The following is a 20920-nucleotide window of genomic DNA, read 5'->3' as shown; positions in this document are numbered from 1 at the left end:
TGTCCTGTGCCTCTCAGAACACAACACAGCCAGGAGCTTGACTGAAAAGACAGCAAACCAGCCAGGAGAGCAGGATAAATATACATCAGGCTTCTTAGGCAATTAGCCTGCATCCACTGTACAGCAGCAGCCCCTGGTGGCTGTGGGCAAGCAGGCACTGCAAAGGCAGGAGAATGAGGGCCAGAGAGGATGGAGAATGTGACAGCTTTATGGAAAAAGAGTCACGTAGAGAGGTGTCTGCAGGCAGCAGGGAGAGTGAGACTGGATAAGCAAGACCCACTCAGCAAAGTGGCTTAATGGAACCCTGATGGCCTTAAGAGCAGCCTGCTGTCTCACCTGAGGAGCCTGTGGGATGGTGTTGCTCTGTTTGTCTGGCAGAGGTGTAGGAGTTGATGACTTATCAGCCACATTTCCTTTCAACACTTTAAGTAGGTACAATGAGGCACTAAAAAAGAAAAAGGGGAGAACACAGCATTCACCACAGTGGCCCTGCAAAACCACCTGAGGGCAGATACCAAGTGATGGAGGCAGCTTATTCTGTACCAAGGATATAAAGAATCTGAGAAGGTCCCTTCTCTCAATCAAACCCACCCTTGCCAAACCTTGAGACAAAAAAAAAAAAAAAATCTTATGAGGCTGTATCATCTAATTATCTGTCCCTCCAGCTAGACATGGCCCCTGGTTTCCTCAAACTCATGCTTTTGGCTACCTGCTTGAAGGCTTTGGCATTTGCCCAGGAGCCTGCAGAGCTCAGCCAGCACTGCAGTGCAGCCCTCTCAGCAGAGGCTGCTGTGTGCCTGGAGAACTGGGGCAGATCCTGTGAGATCATGCAGCCAGCTTGCTGCTTTGCACAACAGGCTGTGTTAACTGGGCACAGCTCCACTGCCAAGGGCCAGGTGTGCTGCAGAGCCAACCCAGGGCTGACCATGGAACATGGTACCCACTGCATACACAGCTGTGCTGAGGAATCCCAGACAGAGCAGGAAAATCCTCCTGAAATTCACAAGAGAGTCACAAGAGAGCCTGCTGGTCACCTGCACTCCTATTTACACCAGGAAACAGCAAGGTTACTTATGTTTCCTAACAGAGCTGACCCTAACTCACCTGTATTAAGTGGCAAAGGGGTGAATACAGGTCCATGTACAGTCAGGACCCATAATTATTGTTGTTGTCCTCACTGTGCTATCATGCAGACAGGTAACCAGAGTATTTGCAAAACAATCACTTCAGATGGACTTGAAATGCCACTGATCCCCACACTGAATCACACACACCTCACTACTCCCCAGCAAAGCCTCCAGGAACCACTTCCTACCACTATCAGCAAAGCTTTACCAACCATTCCTCTATCACAGAGCCTCTATCATAGTGGCTGATCACCAAAAAACATACAACTGTTTGAAAATGCTTCAGACTGCCAGGAGGAGTGAGTGGTTCTCATGTAAGACACAGATGCTGGCACCCAGCCTCTGTCAGGTCTCCCATCTCTCCAAACTGTTTTCACATGCAACATCAGGCCTGCTTACAGCCCAGCCACTGAAAAACACTGAGTAGAGACAACCCTTTAACACTCACCTGAAATAATAGAGAGCCACTGAAGAGTTTGTGTGCTTGCAGGCTTTTTCCACAAGCCTCTCCACAAAAGCATGCAAATCTTCCTGCAGAGCATCCACTCTCTTGCAGTACTGCTTAGTTCTGCACAAAGAGTTCCTGAAAGAGGATCAGAACCAAACCCAAACTCATTACCTTCAGAAAGAGAAAGGGAATCAATGGCTGAGCCCTCATCACTGAGCTCAGGGAGACACATCAAAACAGGGCTAGCTGTGGGCAGCTTGTATCATGCCTCACTTCTGGCCCCAGGGAGAATTTGCACTCTGCTTGCCTCAATAATAACTTGTTGGGAGTTTTCTTCCAGCCACAGCAGGAACTCAAAGCCTAGGGAGATGTTGCATGGTCTGAAAGGAGGTCAGAGACCTCCCTTTCCATGGAGAAATTCAATGACATAGCTACCTTGGGCAATACCAATGTTTGCTTTTAAGGTTTCCACCTGCAGACAGGTTTGACACTTGAAGTGCCATCTTCAATCCTAGAAAGAGCAGCTCAGGGGCTTCAGCCAACACCACTGTTGTCTCTTAAAAGCCATCACCCATTCTCTGGAGGACTGAGGACACTTACCTGAAGATACTGGCTGTTTTCTGGAGGAAGTCAACCTCCTGCTTGTCAGAGTCTGTGCTCATGCACTGTTCAATCACACGAAGCAGGGGCTCAATGACATCAAACACCAGGGGATTCTCTGACTGCTTTATCAGGAATGCTTCAATCAGATCCAGCACCTGCAAACACACTCACTGCCATCAGTGTAAAACACACTGGATCTACCCAGAGCAGCTCCTTCAGACTGGAGGGGGCTACACAGCATCTGGAAGGGACTGAGGAAGACTATGCAGGGATATAATTTAGAAACAGCAGTCATGGGAATCACTGCCACCTGCTCAGGCTGCAGCCACTACAGTTTTGCAGAGATGGCTCTTAGCACCACTGGCTGATAGCTCCTACCCCACCAAGGCCCTCTTGACTTCCAGACACTGCACTAGCAGAGAATCAGCCCCTTAGAGCACAGCATCAGAATGGAAATTCAGTAAAACCAGTGACTCCCTGCACCATTCAGTCTTCATCTTGGCTAATGTGACAATTCTAGAGGTGAGTGGCTGGAGCTGTCCCTGCATGCCCAACTATCCTGGACCATGCTGACATTAGGTGGCTTGCAGTCAGTACTATAGTCCCAAACAACTACAGGGTGTTACCCATAATTCCTGACATTATTAACATCAGGAGCAAAAAAAAAAAAACAAACAAAAAAACCCACAAACTTAAACTACAATATTACCAGAGGAACTTTAGGCAAGTCACACTAAGGCACATCAAGCTTGTCCAGTTTACAGAAACTGACAGGCAGGGACCTGCCCTTGGGTAGGTCTGGGAAGGGATCTAATAAACAGAAACATTTCAGAACAGCAGCTGGAAAAGAGAGTTCACTTCTTGACAACACACTCTTGGTTTTGGTTCTGAAGCAGGCATGGGAAGCCCCAGTCACTGAACACAACCTTGCTGTGCCAGAACAATCCAGTCCCAACCTCTAGGAGTCTGACACACATAAAATGTCCAAGCTGCTTAGTGTTAAGAAGCTCATGGCATGCAGTAAGCTCCAACTAACAAGCCAGTAAGCCAGAGGTCTTCACACCAAGCACTCATCTCCCACCTTAATCTTGAAGTCCCTCCGTAGGATCCTCTCTTTCCGTATCCTGTCCTTCTCATCCTTCTTTGCCTGGATCCTTTTCTGCTGCTCTGCAAAAAGGGCTGAGATGTTCTTGTCGAGAGCCATCATAGCCTCATCATCCAGTTCTTCATCACTCTCACCTCCTCCCTTTTGTTTTCAGAATGCAAAACCAATGTCAGTTTATGTACTTCAAAAAGACAGTGGGGAGAGCACCCCAGCCAAGACCAAGCTCGCAGTAGGGATGTAGCTTGACCCAAAGTAACACCATGGGGAGGGAAAACATGCTCAGTCCCATGAGAAATCCAGCTCTGGAGAAATCTGGAGAAATCCAGAAATCCTACCAGATTAATCCTGGCTGCACAGTACTAGCAGGTACAGATAGAGGACTGGGAGAGGGAAGAGGCTTTTGACACCCCTTCCCTCTGCCTTGTTGCTTCCTCAGTACAGAGGTTAAGATGTTGCTACATCTGTAGCCTTCATAGGAATCATTAAATCACACTCCAACACTTCTACAAGAAGTCTCCAGAGTGGCCTACAGAGGTCACACTCCTCCATCTAGAGCAGCCAATACAGGGACCATTTAACAGTAGCTCAGTGCTTTAGTTCACACATCAATCTTGTTTATTACAGGCAGGAATAGAAGCTCTATCAGCCTACCCTGGACAAGCTAAACCACTCAAGACACACTGACAATAAATAAAAGAACAAGTGACTGATTCCCACAGCTTGCTTTGAAGATCCTGACCTCCTGCTTCAAATGCCATAAAAAGATGACTGCCAGGGTTACCACTGCATGGGCTCAGATGGGATGTGGGTATTAAATAATCTTTCACTATCCCAAAAATCTTGGTGTCTGTGTCAATGTAGGCAGTGAAAACATACCAGTGCATTCCCTGCTTGGAGAACACTCATCAGCTGACTGCGAAAAGTATCATCAACTTCTTCATTCATTTCCTCAGCTCCACTCTCATTTTCTTCCTCACTGCTGCCTTCCTCTGAGGAGTCATCACTTCCCTCCTCATCCTGAGGAAGGAAAAGTTTCTCTCATGACTTTGCCATTCTTCAAGCCCTACTCAATCCTCAGGTGTGTCTCTGTGCAGCAATAAAAACTCAAGCCCCCCCTCAGCCCACTGCCAGGCTTCCAGCCCTGCAGATCCAAGTGAAGACACTCAGGTAACAAGATACCAGAAGAGCTAAAAGCAAAATCTAATACAGACTTCTCTGTCATATTAAATGAGTTTCAAAAAGCAGCTGCCAAGGAACATCTGAAGTAACAACCCCCAGCTGACATCCCTTTCTGCTAATGCTTGTGATGCTCTGGGACTCAAACCTCTGCTGCTCTTGAAAGCCAAGATCTTGAATTCAGATGGCTGTGCATCACAGCAAGCACTCAGTCTGTGGCTGCAAAAAGGAGAAGCCAGTGCTGATTTCAGCATTCAGCCATTTCTTCTCAGGAAGTCACCTACTGAGCCAGCCATCCCTGCAACTGCATTTTCCTTCAAGGCCAAGAGACAATAAACATGCACTTTTAACAAGTGCACTTGGGTGCTGCACTTTTAAAATAAATCTTAATAGCCCAGCAGCCATTTTACTCAGGACAAAATAAAGGCAATTATATCTACCAGAGGTCAGGAGAAACATGATTTTTAAACAGTGAAGGACTGCAGAGCATTATTCACTGGCAATGGCTCAGCAGTTACCGTGTCCTGTGCAGATTTGGTCTTTTTGTCTGATTCTTCCATGACAACAACAGCACTTTCTTCATTTTGCTCTTGGTATGGGTCAAGAACCTGCAAAAAAAGAGAGTTGTGTTTTTTCACCGTTTCATTTTGTCACGTTTCTTGTGTACAACAGGCAGGAATTTTGGCACAGTAGGACAGCTGGATACAGACACAGCAAGGGCATCCACCTTACAGTATCATGTTTGTTAAAGTGCTAAATTCTTTCTGTAAGTAACAAAAAAGGTGAAGAAAACCCAGGAAGCTGGTTACATCACACCTTCTGATTTGTTACAAATTCAATATTCCGTTCACCATATAAAGTACCAGTTACATCTTTGCAATTCACCTCTTACTCTCTCAGAAAACACCCCCTTACTCAGTGGTACAACCAGCTCAGATGCTGCTGTCACTTACTGGTAGCACCTCTATGCTTAGCCTTTCTAGGAAAAAAAAATAAATGTTACCATTAGCACTCTAATATTAAAATCTACCAGCTATAAGTGGCCCAGGAATTCCTTCAGCCTAAAACTACCAAAGAACAGAGCTTCAAACTAGCAGATCTCAGGCTCTCATTAAAAACCAAACCAAACAAAACCCCAACAAACAATAAAACAGAAACCCAACAAAGAACAAATCTCTGGAAGCTACTTGTCAAACTCAGCAGCACACATTGTGTCAGGTATTTTTTAAATCAAGGAGGCTTTTATTTGATCCCAAAACAGAAACATGCTTGTGTATCTGTTAGAGACAAGACAGACCAACAGCACAATGCCCTGCTAGTGCTTCACTTACATCCAGGATGAGCTGCAAGCCCCTCTTGGTCAGGTTGGGGCATATCCTTACAAAGACACTCTTGGAAATCCGCCGGATGAGTAGGCTGGGCTGGGCAAGGAGGGAGAGAAGGATTTCCACCATCACCTCAACCCATCCTGGCTCTGAGCTGTCTGCAGAGGAACAAACAAACAATGACAGGAAGGGGCAAAACCACTGCCTGGACACACATCAGTAAAATACTACAGAAAAATTCACCAAGGAAAACAGTTCTACTGACTGCTGGTACTCTACACAGTCTGTTAGTATTCTACACAGAGCAGAAATAATCAAGTGTGAAGCTCAAGATTGAAGCTGTATTGGAAAGCTACAAACCATAAGAGAGAAACGTGTCTGAAATTGTCCTCAGGCCACTGCAAAGCTTGTTAAACCTTCTGTTGATTGTATCATTACTTAGATTCACAGTTCTGCAAATCATGCAACACCTACTCGGCCACATAAAAGTAACCAGCAGCAAAAAACCTTTGATAGATTTTTCCATGGAATCAGGACTCCCAGCAGCCTTTGGAAAGTGCTGACATTTGAAGCTGGAGCACTACTCCAGAAGCTTGGGAATCCTGAGCTACACACAACCAAGCCACCACAGGATTAGTTATTATTTTCACAGCACCCTCAGATTTACACAGAGGTTTAAGGAGAACAAGACCACAGCTACAAAGGAAGTTAAAAGATGAAGCCAGGTTCTTTCTGGTCAAGTCCCAATCCAACTCTGCAGGCCCTAAACAAGAACCAGCCTAAAACAGCAAACAGGCTGTATCTACATATTTAATTTACCTAGAACTTGAGCTCTGAAACAACCAAGTTTTAGGCCTGCCAGCTGTTAGGACAGCCCACAGCTTTGTCTGGGTAAATAACACCACTTCAGTCAAGCTCTTGGCCAGAAGAGAACAAGGACTCAAAGAGACTGAACTCCTTTGGCCACTGCTCATCTGGCCAAGGGCCAGCTCTGAAGCTCCCATGTCCTTTCAGAAGCACCCAGGAACTCAGTCCCCTGAGGCTGCAGATACAGAGGTGGAGCAAGAGAAAAGAGGTTTAGAAAGCCAAGGAAAGAGAAGGAAGCAGAGAGGTGATTCTCCTGAATCAGTCAGAGTGCTTGACTTCTGCAGAACTGCCACCTTTTGTCTTTTGCCAGACCATTAGCAACTCCACTCCATTTCTTTCTGTAGGGAGGACTCACCAGTCTTTTTCTTCTTAGGTTCTTTGCTGAATGCCTTCTCTGTGCAGTTCAGAAGGTCACTCAGAACATCCATTGTTTCAGACTGATTCTGTTTGATCACAAGCAGATAGTCAACACCCTCTCAGAATTTCCCACTAAAAACAGAAGCAGCACACTCTGAATCTAAGGGCCACTCTAAATAGGTACAGAAATTAAAATCAGCTATTACAACCCCTTTGCAGGAGAAAACATGAAACGAAGTAAAAACTGCTCCACTTGGCAGCAAATCAAGCACAAAACTAATGTTCAGGACAAGCTCTACCCTTCTAAGTTGATGTCTACAGTCAGGGTAAGAACCCCAGTTCAGCAGCTGCCAATTTTCCTCTTCTCAAAGCCAGAGGCTGTGAAAGATTGGACCTCTGAACACAAAGAAATTCTCCAGCTCAGTGTTTGGAAATCCCAGCTATCCCCACATTTTACATCACTCAAATATGCTTCAGAGGTCTTACCTTGAAAAGATGAATGGCCATTAAAAGCAGAAGTTGCTGAAAAGCAAAGACTTTGGTACTGTTTGCTTTGTTTTCTTTCTTCTGCAGGTTCTGCACTGACTGAAGTGTTCTGAGGGAAGAAACTCATTTGAGTCTTTCACATTTAAACCAGCAAATCTTCTCTTAGGATCAAACTAAAAACATGGCCAAATCTCCAGTACCATTTTGTGTACTTAACATTTAATTTATCAGACTTGGACATAAGTACAGTGCACAACCTTAACCCAGAACAGCATCTCACTTTGTGTGGCTCAAAAACCTCTGCACTTGGGCACAGGTCAAATTCCTAATCCTGCAGCCAAGGCAGGGAAAACAAGCTCAGGAAAAACTCCCTGAGAAGTCAACACAGGCATTATCAGGAAAAAAGATTAACTGAGTTACAATCATGTTTGGGAGAGGAACTGTAAGCACAGACAGAAAAGGACACCCAGGAGCAGGAAGAAAGGAATGGGGTGATGAGAGAGGCATCCTGACACTCAGCAGGATCCTCAAAGGGAAGAAACAGAACTGCCACTGCTGTGAAATGATTCTGCTACAGCAGGCAGAAACCAGCAAGAGGCTGAGAGAATGCAATTTCTTTTTTCTTAGCCCAGTCTCACCTCTCCCAGGCATCCCTCTGTCCCTTGGTAAAAGGCTTCACAGCTTTGACATGCTCACTGGAGAGCAGCTTGTCAGCATACTCAACAATGAGGAAGATCCACAGCTTCCCATCTGCAGTCACACCATGGATGTGCTTCTCCCTCAAGGCTGCAGCCTTTGCTGTATCCCCCAGAACACTCAAGCTGTTTAAAGTCTGAAGCAGGCTGCAAAGACAAAAAGCCAGCACATTACTGTCAGAGGAACCAGATGATGGCTTTCTCACACATCCCAAAACAACACCCACCAGAGCAGCACTCTCATCCCTGAGCTCTGGTCACTCACTGCAACCCAGATTCATGAAGCCTAAGTTTCAAGCCATGGATGTATCTAAGCACAGTGGCAAAGCACACCTGGTGCCCCAAAGGACACTATTATTCCCATTTGTTTCCCATTCCATGTCCCACCACGTCCTCTGCTTCCCCTGAACTGAGGGAAACATGCACATCATCACCACTTCTCTCTTGGGTCCTTCCACTTCAAGGTTGCAACAGTGGCAGTGGGAATAATTTTATGAGAAAAAGCAGTCTGAGCTCAACTCAGCACCTCCCTGATCATCACACACATAATCAGCTGGTTTACCACACAAAATTATCTTTTTATTGGACAAAACTTTAGGATCTTTGGGAAATCTGTCTAGGGTCTCCTTAAAAAAAGCCATTTCCTGGTCCTGGAGCCATACAAATGTTCCAATAGCAGTTCACAAAACCTCTTGTCCTGCCATTTACAGGCTGATCTTATCCTCTGGGAAAAAAAAAAAAAGAGAAATTTCCAAGCTTTTGCATGCAAGCAAAATCTTTACCCAAAGAAGTAGTTTTCTATTGCCAAATGGGTCTGTTCATCTAGAGGCTCTGATGGAAGGACACTTGCTTCACAGATTTGGGAAGTCTTTTTCTTAGCCTCAAAAAAAGCATGGAAGAAGCAAAACCTGGAATGGACAGAAACAAGAACAAAATTAAGACCACTTGGTTATAACAAAGCAAAACCAGCCCATGTGTTCAAACAAAGTAGTGCCACATATACACCAGATTTTTATTCCAGGATGCCCAAGCACTAGGAAAAAAATAAAAATAAAAAATCACTATTTACAATAGGATTCTTTCCTCAAGGCACTGAGTGTAAAAGAAAAGAGAAGGATGCTCAGGACTTCACTCAAGTGCAGTCTCAGCAGTTGGGGCCACACAACACAGTAACCAGACTGCCAGACTGGGCCATATTCCCCAATAATTTTACACTGACAGATAAACACTCACTGAAATCTGATGCAAAGTTTACAAGTAGTATCTTCAAGCAGCCCAGGCAATCAGAAACCTAACAGTTACTGAAAACAAATGGGACTGATTTTAGGCATCTACTTATGACAAGAGTTTGTCCAAGTTTGCAGAGGGTATTTTGGAAAGCACTTTCTGTTATGGAATATTTCCACTACTGAATTTACTTCGTGTCATGGGCAGAGCTTACCTCAAACACTGCTGTAGAGCCAACCAGAATTATTTCAAGCACTGTGGCATTCAGTCTTTAAATCAATCTCACCTGGCAATGTCCATCACAAGGCTCTCTTCCTTTATCCCTGCACTTTCAATGATGTTAGCAAGTCTGTGGATGATCCATTTCCTTAATCGAGGAACCTTCTGCTGTGCCCTTTCAATAAGGGAGAGGACACAATCAGCTGTTTGAACACCATTCCAAAATAAATACAAAAAACACAATCCACAGCACCAAGAGGTGACTTTCAGATGTGTGGAGGCTTTACACTAAAATGCATGGAGTGAGAAAGCAACAGGTACATAAAAAGAGGCACAATCTTCCCAAGTTTGCTTTTTACTGTGGAAAAAAGAGTCTTGTTTATCCCACTGAGGAACTACAGTTTAGCAAAAGGCACTTCCAAGGATTTCAAGAGTCAGCAGAGTGAGGCTACAGGTACACAACTAACACAGATACACCATTCTGACACCTTGCACCTCCTTTGGAAGAAGCTCATGTAAATAATCCACTACCTTCAGCCCCAAGTAGTGGGTATTCAGCAAACACCAGCACTAAGGAGGGCAGAACTTCCTCTTGGGAAGTTTTCCTACCTAGACATTGCTATAAATGCCTGGCAAGGATGGAAATATTTACAGGCTACTCTTGAAACATGGAGTGGATGCTTTGCTGTGGGCCAAAGAGATGAGAGCACTCAGGCCAGTTCAATAGTCAGGTAAAAGGGCTGCACAACTGCTACACAGACCTGAGGATCTGTAGTGAAAAAAGAAGCCACTGGACATTTCTGCCAAAGCAGATGTCAGGGCTAGAGAAACAAGAGAGAAGGCTTGGTCTGCTTTGCTCAGCCTGGCTGGTTCTCACCATGTTTGCTCCTATAGGCAGAATTTAATTTGGTCCCAGGAAAAGAGGTGAACACTGGAAACATTCCATTCCTTCTGGGGCAGAGGAAATGGAGCAGGCTACAGCTGTTAATTCATGGCAAGCAATCCAGCAACCACTGGCTGTCCAAACCTCTTCACAGAGGTGGCTTTAACCACAAAACACCAAGAGGAAGGTGCCTCATGTATACACTCACCTGTTTACATTGCCCTGGTTCTGTTTTTGTCTGTTACTTGAGAAGTCTAAACAACAATCCAAGTCTGGCCTGAGGAACATATCTTTGAGCCAGTCAATGTATTTTTGCAACACCCCTGGCTGCAAGTGCCTGACTACCCTGGAAGAGCTGGAAAACACTGGGTAGCCTTGATTGGTGAGAGTAGAGAAGCCAATTAGCACTGCCATCTGCCTCTCTGGGTCATCACAGCCGCTCAGGAATTCATCTACATATTTCTCCATCTCTGGAGCAAACTTGAATCGATCTGGAAGCTGAAAAAACACACACAAGCAGGTTAGGAACCCCACACTGAGCCTGAGTGCCTGTGAGAACACAAATCACTTTACTGATCTGGCTGCAGTATGCAAGCTAATGTCACATGCCTGAACATTTGTCACAAGGCATGCAGCAGGTCACTGGTTTCACCTCGTGGCCTTCCTCACACAGGAGTTGCCACTGCAAGCAAACACAAAATCCAATCACAAAATCATGTACCAACTTCAACCCTTTCATTTTGCACCTTCCCAAACAGCCAAGCTTCAGCAGGCTGGACCACATGGTGGCCAGACCAGCTAAGCTCTGGGGCTGAGCTACTCTCATTTTGGTTGAAAGCCCAGGGTGTTTTTCACATTCCAATTAAATCTGGAAACTCCCCACATCGATTCCAGTCTCATCTGCAGCCTACAGTGGGTAAAACAAATCCCACCTCCTCTCCCTGATGTCTCAGAAACGTTGAGGGATTCTGAAATGAGGGGGAGTTGATGTGTCTTAACCTAAAAACCATATCCTGAGGTGCTGCTGTTTTGTGCTAAGTCCTAACCTCAAGTCCTGCCACTGATCTGCAAGGCACCCAGCTGGGGCTGCTGGCCTTGGAACACTGCCCAGCAGCTGCAGATCACCAGGACACATCCCATCTCACCACACATCCTATTCCCTGAGGTACTTTCATAACCCCCAGTGTTCAAACCCACTCATTTGTTCTGGAAAAAAAAAGCAAAAGCATAAGTGGAGCAACCTAGAAGGAAGCAAGCTGTGGTTTTGGTCCAAAAATGCAGTGCAGCTTTTGTGAAGTAATAAACCAACTTGTTTGGTACAATGTCCTGATCAGTGCAGTGACCTGGAGGGAGCAGAAGCAGTAATGAAAGCCCAGGGAACACTGTTCTTTAAAATGATGAGGCTATAAATTCCTAATTAACTACAAATCCATCCAATTATAACAAAAATAGCCCTGCAAAAAATCTCACAGTAAGCACAACTTAGTGAGCTTCTGCTTCCACTGTTTGACAACTCAATACTTGTGAATTGGTGTGAAAGCTGGGAAAAAAAACTCCAGGAGAGACTGCTGTAAACAGGGGGTTCATCAGCCATCTCTTAGCAAAAGCAAATCAAGTACATTTGCTCCTCTGTTGAAAAAAAACAACAAGTGGATTCAAGAAAATAACTGTTAGAAAAAATATAAAACTCAAGTTTCATCTCCAGCAACCAGAATGGGCTAAGAAAGTACAAAATAACAATATTTGTTTCACAAAATTAACAGCTTGTGTCAAGGAACCAAAGAAAACAACCCCACAAAACCAGCAAATTCAAACTAAGATCTTTGCTACTTCCTCATTATCAATGCTGGGGGTTTCTCTTTCAACTGGGTCAATCATCCATTGTCTTCAATGGATTTGTACATTTCAGACAGCAATTAAGATATTCTTGATGGAAGAACACATCCTAATTCACTGAGCAACAGGCATAAAAAGCAAAAAACTGGAAAACAACCAAACCAATGGAAAACCACTGGAGAAGAGACACCAGGGTAAGCATTATTTTCAGAGCACACCCACACATCTATTGCTGCTTTGATACCAGAGCAGAATAACTGCAGTGTCTTATCCCTCCCAAGAAAGCACAATGATACTGGGGCCCACAGGAGGAGGCTTTGGATTATGTTACCACAAAAAAAAAAAAATACCCAACAACCTGTTTTTTATTCATATTTCCCTTTTCTTCCTCACTTTATGGCAGGGCTGCATTGTTTCTTGGCCTCCCTGGAGGGAAGCAGGAAGAGTTCAAAAATCCAGTTCCCAAATAAAATCTGTGCTTAAACCTCAGATGTGCTTATTGAAACAAGCACTAACAAAAACAAAAGCTGTCTCTTTTTGTCTTTGCCTCCAAATGTTCATGTAACACCCAGCACAGTGACAGACAAAAAAGGAGCTTCTGGACAGGCAGAATCAAAAGGACTGTTAAAGGATGACATAGGACACTGCTGATACACTGAGGCTGCTCTTCCTCTGCTTCCCCAGAGCAATCTCAGCAACATCAATAAAAGCAGGTGGGTCAGTGCTGGACAGTTTCAAAAGCCTTAAAATAAGTCTGAATGAAAATACACAAATTAATTGAAAATAACCACAGTGTAAGCTCAGCCCACTGTAACCAGTGGTCAGACTTACTTCTAGTAAGAGTCCAAGGTCTAAAAATCACAAACTTTTTTTTTTTTTATATACAGGACAACATGAAACTGGAAAGGGGGCAGAGGACTCTTCTGAGGGGATTGTGCTGCAATCTCAGCAACATCAATAAAAGCAGGTGGGTCAGTGCTGGACAGTTTCAAAAGCCTTAAAATAAGTCTGAATGAAAATACACAAATTAATTGAAAATAACCACAGTGTAAGCTCAGCCCACTGCAACCAGTGGCCAGACTTACTTCTAGTAAGAGTCCAAGGTCTAAAAATCACAAACTTTTTTTTTTTTATATACAAGACAACATGAAACTGGAAAGGGGGCAGAGGACTCTTCTGAGGGGATTGTGCTGCAATCTCAGCAACATCAATAAAAGCAGCTGGGTCAGTGCTGGATAGTTTCAAAAGCCTTAAAATAAGTCTGAATGAAAATACACAAATTAATTGAAAATAACCACAGTGTAGGCTCAGCCCACTGCAACCAGTGGTCAGACTTACTTCTAGTAAGAGTCCAAGGTCTAAAAATCACATAAAGTTGTTTTTTTTTTATATACAAGACAACATGAAACTGGAAAAGGGGCAGAGGGGTCTTCTGAGGGGACCTACCTGAGTGGTTACCACATGTTCTCCATAGTGCTGCATCACCTTCCCTTGGAGAACCATCTGCAGCTGATCCAGGGACAGCACGGGGAGAGCAGTGCCCAGCAACCTGTAGCACATGTAGCTGAGGGGAAGGAGAAGATTCCCTCAGGCAGAGGCTCAGCAGGAAAGCTCAAGGGGAAGAGAAAGAAGTAGAAAAGCTCCATGGAGTATGCAGGGAGAAGTCAAAAATTCATGGATCCTCTGTTCAAAAATCCTAGGGGCATATGATTTCCTTCTCTGAGAGCTGCTATGATCTCCCCACAACAGGTCCTCTGAAACAGAGGAGTTCTCACCCAGAATTCCTTCCTCATCAATCCACTTTCTGGATCCCCTCCACAATCCACTTTCTGGATCCCCTCCACAATCCACTTTCTGGATCCCCTCTACCAATCCACTTTCTGGATCCCCTCCATCAATCCACTTTCTGGATCCCCTCTACCAATCCACTTTCTGGATCCCCTCCACAATCCACTTTCTGGATCTCCTCCACCAATCCACTTTCTGGATCCCCTCCACAATCCACTTTCTGGATCCCCTCTACCAATCCACTTTCTGGATCTCCTCTACCAATCCACTTTCTGGATCCCCTCCATCAATCCACTTTCTGGATCTCCTCCACAATCCACTTTCTGGATCCCCTCCACAATCCACTTTCTGGATCTCCTCCATCAATCCACTTTCTGGATCCCCTCCATCAATCCACTTTCTGGATCCCCTCCACAATCCACTTTCTGGATCCCCTCCATCAATCCACTTTCTGGATCCCCTCTACCAATCCACTTTCTGGATCTCCTCTCCCCAGACATTTAGTTTCCACAGGCATATCACAAACCTGACTACACATATTTACCTACCTCTGACACCAACTTGCTGTCAAATTTTACCAAAATTGCCCAGTGGGCTCAGGAGTTATCAGATAGACAGCACCAGCCCCATTTCTGCAGGAAATGAGGCTAAAAAAAACAACCCCTTTGAGCATACAAAGGTTTTTTTCAGACTTATCCAAGAAATAAAACAAGACTTAAACTGTTAAGGCTTAGAAATTGTTTCTTCTCACTGTGATACACATGTAATTTGTTCAATTTTTTTTTGTAGGTGCATCTCCATAACTTTCAGCCTCTTTAAAAAAGATTTAAACCTGCCCACAGATTGCCTTCATAGGGTGCAAATTATATCATGCTCCACACCAAAAGGCTCACACTTTCATTCCCAATTTTCCATCAGTTTTACATGGCAGGAGTCTCAACAGACAACTTAAAAAATCCCACAAAGATCTAGTACCTAGCTGAAACAGCTCCTGTTATGATGCCACCCACAGCCCTATCCTGCTCCCAAAGATGGACCATGTCAGAATCCAAATACATCCAAGCATTTCCATCAAGTCCATCCCACAAAGCACAAGTCCAGCAGGATCAGACACAAATTTCAGAAGTAGGGTTTGAGCTGCCTGTGTTACATCACAGAAAGTCAAATGACACTCCCTGCCAGCTGCTTAGAGAGGGACAGCAGAGCTCTTATGACAAGTCTTGTAGGAGCAAGCTACAGACTGTAATGCACCTTTATGCCCAAGGAGGTGCATGACTTTTATGTACTGCCTGAATTTTTTTTTAAATGTCACAATTCAAAAGAAATCTTCCTAACTTCTGAGTTTAGGCTCCCTATAAAGTTTCTCATGGATATTTCAGTTCTCAGGCTGTTCACAAGAAACCATGCACTCCACCCTACCACAGCCTGGCAGAAAAATGGGGGCAAGAAACAGAAAGATAATATGGAGAACAAGATATGTTAAAACAAACCTCACAGGTCCTGATTTCTCCTTCAACAGCCCGTTCTCCACACCTTCTTTCCAGAAGAGTTCAAAGGCATCTTCCTTCAGTGAAACTTGAAGCAAATCAAACACTAAACCAGGCAACTTCTTGTCCTTCTTCTCAGACTTGGCAACACTTCGCAGAAGCTCTACAAGTCTAGAAGAAAAAAGCAAATAATTGGAGAGGTCTGGCCTGGAAGGAGGTTGCTGGAGGCCAAATTAATCCTGCTAAAGGACACAGAACATTTCCTAAGCACTGCAGGCTGTGCCTCTTGGAAGAAATGACAGAGCTGTAATTTAGGAACCTGCACAACAGTTAGCACCTAACCCTTAACAGCAGCTGCAGTGGCAACTGCAGGCAAGTATCAGGATGAAAGCCACATTTCTCTCCCTGCCAGCCAAGAGAACCATTTATTTAAGAGAAACTCCTTTATTTAAAAAGCTTACCTGGGAATATTTTCCTCATTCACAACAGTAGGGGAGCCAAACAGCTTCTTGAGATTTTTAGGTTTCAGGACACTGGGGAATTTCTGCATGCCCACAAGCAAAAGGTGGAGGTTGTCTGGAGATGTGAAGGCTGAAGCAAGGTCATTCCTCAGGATGTCAAAGAGGACCTCCTCAAACACCCTCTCAGGAACCTGGGGAGGAACAAAGGGGAGGGCATTCTGATCACTTGATGTGAAGGTGAGAGCATATGAGAAACATTTAAGGGCATTTTACTCACTTGATGTATAGTGTAGTAAAATATCTGCATTACAGGGCATTTTAGTAAAAGCCTGCAGTACTTTGGAAGGTCTAGAAATAACCTTTATGGTAACACAAGCAAAAATAAATAATGGATGTGTCCAGTTCTGCCACACAGTCCCCAGGTGCTTAACCATGTGGAGCAGGACAATTTGTTGTCATCAATTAGGAATTCTGACTCCTATTTGTTCTCTTGCTGTCTGACTGCTTCTGCCTGTACAGCTGTGCAGCTCAGAGAGGAGGAAACACTCTTGTACTAGATTTTAAGACTATTTCCCCAAAATAGGTTACCTGTTTTGGTAAGACTTCCTGGTAAACAACTCTGTTGAGTCATTTCAGAGAAAACTGGATCCGACATTTTCATCAATAAAGTAAGAAACCCACAAAAACTGCTTTACTGTTTGTTTTTTAAAGACTGGATTCAAAATACATTTAAGCCTAATATTAAGATTAAATGACCCAGAGCACTTCCATAGAAACATTATTTCATTACTAACATTAGTTACTCTTCAGATCCACCAACAATATCTGCATAAAAGAAAGCAATAAACAAACCCTCTTCTTTCACTCCACACTCAAGAGTTCCTTTGTCCCATGTCCCTAGATCCATCCTTTCACTCCCAGCAGCCCAAAATTCAACCTTAGGGCTCCAGCTCAGTGCATAAAAAAGGTTTGGTGTCCAGAGTTGTCAGCACAGCTCTATTCAAAAGAGCAACTGGACTCCTCTGCCCTTCTGAGCAAGTCAACTGGGAAAAACCAGACCAGAGGTTTGTCCCTGCTGAAATCAGACTCAGCTAAACCAGAGCATCTTTCCAAGGAGCTTCCCAAAATTTAAACTCACTCTTCCACTTTCAACTGTGAACAAACAGAGGAAAAAGCAGTCCCCAAAGCAAAGTCCTTCCCACCCACCACATGCTGGGGCTGTACCTCAGACATGATGTCAACAAGAGCTTTTCTAGGGAGGTCTCTGAGGTGTGCTTGGTGATGTGCCAGCTGCTGGAGAAGCTGGATGCTCTCCAGCAAAGCTTTCTGGTCCTAGAAAGCAGAGATAAGAAAAAAAAGAACATAAATCAAAGATTATGTTGAAGGCTCAGGTAATAATCCACTCTTGAGACTCTTATTTGTAATAAGAAACACAACTGCTTCCTGCCAGCCCACTCAGCCTTTCCCCAAAATGGTGCTTTCTGGCTGGATGACAACAGATCTTTTTCTTCCAGGAGGTGCTGGAATCTCCTGCACTCTCTGACACTGCTCCTATGTTCTACTTAGACATTTAAAAAGCACAAAAACATCCATGGGTAATGTAAAAGAAATTATCTGAGCTTGATGCTTCAAGTCCCATCCCACCCACCAGCCAGTGACCTCTCTTTCTCTCTAGACCCTCTCTCCACTTCAGACAGCACAAGAACCAGTCCTGACAAACCACATAACAGTGGTCACCTTACCTTAACAAGTCTGCCAGACTGAAACAGAGCCATAACTCCAAAAAAGTTTCCAAAAGCAGCATTTCTCACAAGTTTCTGAAAAGATAAAAAAAAAAAAAAAAAAAAAAAAAAAAAAGAAAGGCTGAAAATGAACTTTACTTATATTTCACATTCAGCTACAGCTCTGAGCAGTGGAACAGGATGGTTGGATAGCCTTGAGCACCTGGCCATATTAAGATCATCATCATAGAATCATCATAGAATCCTAGGGGTTGGAAGGGACCTGGAAAGATCATCTAGTCCAACCCCCCCTGCCAGAGCAGGGCCCCCTAGAGTACATCCCCTAGGAACGTGTCCAGGTGGGTTTTGAATGTCTCCAGTGAAGGAGACTCCACAACCCCCCTGGGCAGCCTGTTCCAGGGCTCCGTCACCCTTACAGTAAAAAAATTCTTTCTGATATTCAACTTGAACCTCCTATGCTCTAAGATAACACATTGAAAAGCAACCTCCTGCACTTAAAACATTTAAGAAGTGCCCTAGATTTTTTTGTCACATGGATTAATCTCAGGTAAAAAAGGGCCCGATAACAATGTCACCAACTTCCAATTTTTACAAATATTTCTATTATTTCATTACAGTCATTTGCCTTAGCAAGAACACCCCAAACAATAATATCCAGGCACCAAGCCTTCAAAGAATAGCAAAAGGTTCATTTAAACTATCTGTTGGCCAATGATGCCATGGGCTGACTCACCTTTTTCACTTTTTCCAGGTTGTGTTTTTCTTTTATCTGGTCCAGGACACTGCACACTGAAATTTCCTCAAAAGCCTTTAAAACCTGAGGAGATGGGCAGAATAGCTCAGTTCCCAGTTCTTCCATTTTATGAAGTAGCATCAAGTTCAGCTGACACAGAGCTGAACAGTTGTTCAGTACAGCAGCAGTGCTGCTTTGTTAGGGTAGACCAGAGACAAGTAGATCAGTGCAAGATGTGTCAGCATGTGAACTAGCACAGACATAAATATATATGCTTGATATTGCTTTCCACCCTCTCCTCCCCACACATTACCAGGGCTAATAATCAGAACATTTTGCTGCAACTGCATGACCCTCTTAACAGAAATAATGCAACTTCTCAGTGTGGGCAAGGCCTGATCTAAGTGGGAAGAACGAGGGCTCTTCTGTTATTAAAAACATGTCAGGTGAGATGAGGTTACATCCCACTGGTGATCCCAGCTGATGCTTCCCTCTGTTACAGACTCAGCATGGAGAAACCCCCTGTGAAGTGTGTGTTAAAGGGTTGTCTTTCCAGATCTCACACAGAAGCAGCACAGTAACAGGAACAAGTCAATTTTAAGAAGTGACGACAGTTTTAAATGCAACACATTTGAAAACTTGGTCGGAGTCTGAAGGTTCAGGGTGATTCCTGAAGCAGGACAGAATTCTGTAATGAGTGCTACTGGTATAGTTTATACCTTCAGAAGTAGAATCATAGAATCATAGAATTGGCTGGGTTGGAAGGGACCTCAGAGCTCATCAAGTCCAACCCTGGATCCACTCCCCCCGTGGTTCCCAGCCCATGGCACTGAGTGCCACATCCAGGCTCTTTTGAAATATCTCCAGGGATGGAGAATCCACCCCTTCCCTGGGCAGCCCATTCCAATGCCTGATCACCCTCTCCAGAAAGAAATTCTTTCTAATGTCCAACCTAAACCTCCCCTGGCACAACTTGAGACCTCTTGTGCCCTCTTGTCTTGCTGAGAGTTGCCTGGGAAAAGAGCCCAACCCCCCCCTGGCTCCAACCTCCTTTCAGGGAGTTGGAGAGAGTGATGAGGTCTCCCCTGAGCCTCCTCTTCTCCAGCCTCAACACCCCCAGCTCCCTCAGCCTCTCCTCATAGGATCTGTGCTCGAGTCCCTTCACCAGCCCAGTTGCCTCCTTTGGACCTGCTCCAGGACCTCGATATCCTTCCTACATTGCTTCTAAAACATCTCAGCATCATTTCTAACCGCCCAGCTTACCCATGCTTACTCCAAGAGCTTTCTCAGCCACCGGCATGCAGAAAAGTGCCGGGGGGATGCTCTCCAGCCTCCCTACAAACACCAAAGCAGGATCCCAGGAACAGCCCGGGGCTGGTGAGGACTCAGCCCAACACTGACCTGTGCCAGGGCCAAGCTGAAGCCTGGGCGGGCGGCCTCCCGGGTGGCTCCCAGTCCGTCCACCAGACGCTTCAGGGCGTACTTCAGTTCATCGTCCTGCAAGAGACACCCAGAGAGGCTTGAAGCCGCCCTCGCTCCCCTCAGCCCCGCGGGCTCCCCCCGTGCCTGCACCCCCTTCCCAAGCGGAACGGGGAAAGGAACGGCCGCCCCGGCCCCCTGCTCACCTTCCTGCCCTCCCGCAGATGCCTCAGGAGGTTCTCGGTGGCCTCCAGCCGCACCTCCTGCTCCGGCTTAGCGATGTCCCAGAAAAAGTCGAGGAAGGCGCGGCCCTGCCGCAGCACCCCGCGGGGATCGGCAGCCGCCACGCCGCCGCCGGCTCCTTCCAGCTCCGCCATGCCGCCGCTGCCACACGTGGGGCCGCCGCTTTCCACCGACCGCTCCGCCTCTTCCGGGGCAGCGGGGACCGAACCGGGACCGAGGGGGAACGGATCTGAGGCCTCACGTTCCCTCAGCGCCGCTGATTCTCCTCAGCGCCCTGATAGCCCTCAGCCCCGCGCTCCCCTCAGGGCTGCGGCTTCTCCTCAGCGCCCCGCGCTCCCCTTCAGGGTCGTCCCTCAGCCCCGCAGCTTCTCCTCAGCGCCCCGAGTTCCCCTTCAGGGTTTCCCCTCAGGGTTGCGGCTTCTCCTCAGCGCTCCGCCATCCCCTCAAGCCCCGGAGTTTCTCCTCAGCGCCCCGCACTCCCCTTCAGTGTCTCCCCTCAGCTCCATGATCCCCTTCAGGGACCCCTCCATCCTCTCAGCGGCTTCTCCTCAGCGCTCCGCCATCCTCTCAAGCTCCGCGTTCCCCTTTTCAGGGTCCCTCCTCAGCCCCTTCATCCCCTCAGGGCTGCGGCTTCTCCTCAGCGCTCCACCATCCCCTCAAGCCCCGCGTTTCCCTCTTCAGGGTCCCTCCTCA

General features: G+C 45.7%; 1 protein-coding gene across 2 annotated transcripts in view; it reads right to left on the bottom strand.

The window, feature by feature from the left end:
- The window catches only part of MYBBP1A (MYB binding protein 1a), a 61254-nt gene extending 40817 nt beyond the window's left edge, over window positions 1-20437 (bottom strand). Inside the window, exons 1-21 of one of the 2 annotated variants that reach the window (XM_071764844.1) lie at window positions 20191-20437; window positions 19967-20062; window positions 18566-18649; window positions 17833-17907; window positions 17315-17422; window positions 16091-16281; window positions 15633-15800; window positions 13801-13918; window positions 10727-11016; window positions 9703-9810; window positions 8972-9097; window positions 8133-8336; window positions 7495-7603; window positions 7007-7094; window positions 5791-5942; window positions 4978-5067; window positions 4160-4300; window positions 3260-3424; window positions 2176-2333; window positions 1576-1710; window positions 337-445 (exon numbers count right to left, since the gene is read on the bottom strand). In XM_071764844.1, the coding sequence (XP_071620945.1) occupies window positions 337-445; window positions 1576-1710; window positions 2176-2333; window positions 3260-3424; window positions 4160-4300; window positions 4978-5067; window positions 5791-5942; window positions 7007-7094; window positions 7495-7603; window positions 8133-8336; window positions 8972-9097; window positions 9703-9810; window positions 10727-11016; window positions 13801-13918; window positions 15633-15800; window positions 16091-16281; window positions 17315-17422; window positions 17833-17907; window positions 18566-18649; window positions 19967-20062; window positions 20191-20361 (2886 nt within the window). In that variant the 5' untranslated portion in view covers window positions 20362-20437. The remainder of the gene's footprint in view (window positions 1-336; window positions 446-1575; window positions 1711-2175; window positions 2334-3259; window positions 3425-4159; window positions 4301-4977; window positions 5068-5790; window positions 5943-7006; window positions 7095-7494; window positions 7604-8132; window positions 8337-8971; window positions 9098-9702; window positions 9811-10726; window positions 11017-13800; window positions 13919-15632; window positions 15801-16090; window positions 16282-17314; window positions 17423-17832; window positions 17908-18565; window positions 18650-19966; window positions 20063-20190) is intronic. The other variant, XM_071764846.1, reaches the window with a different exon arrangement.
- Between the last annotated feature and the right edge of the window lie 483 nt (window positions 20438-20920).

Source organism: Heliangelus exortis, chromosome 21 (assembly GCF_036169615.1).
Source record: "Heliangelus exortis chromosome 21, bHelExo1.hap1, whole genome shotgun sequence".
NCBI classification, from domain to species: domain Eukaryota; kingdom Metazoa; phylum Chordata; class Aves; order Apodiformes; family Trochilidae; genus Heliangelus; species Heliangelus exortis.
The sequence above is the reverse complement of the archived record's forward strand: the minus strand, read 5'-3'. Positions and strand labels throughout refer to the sequence as shown.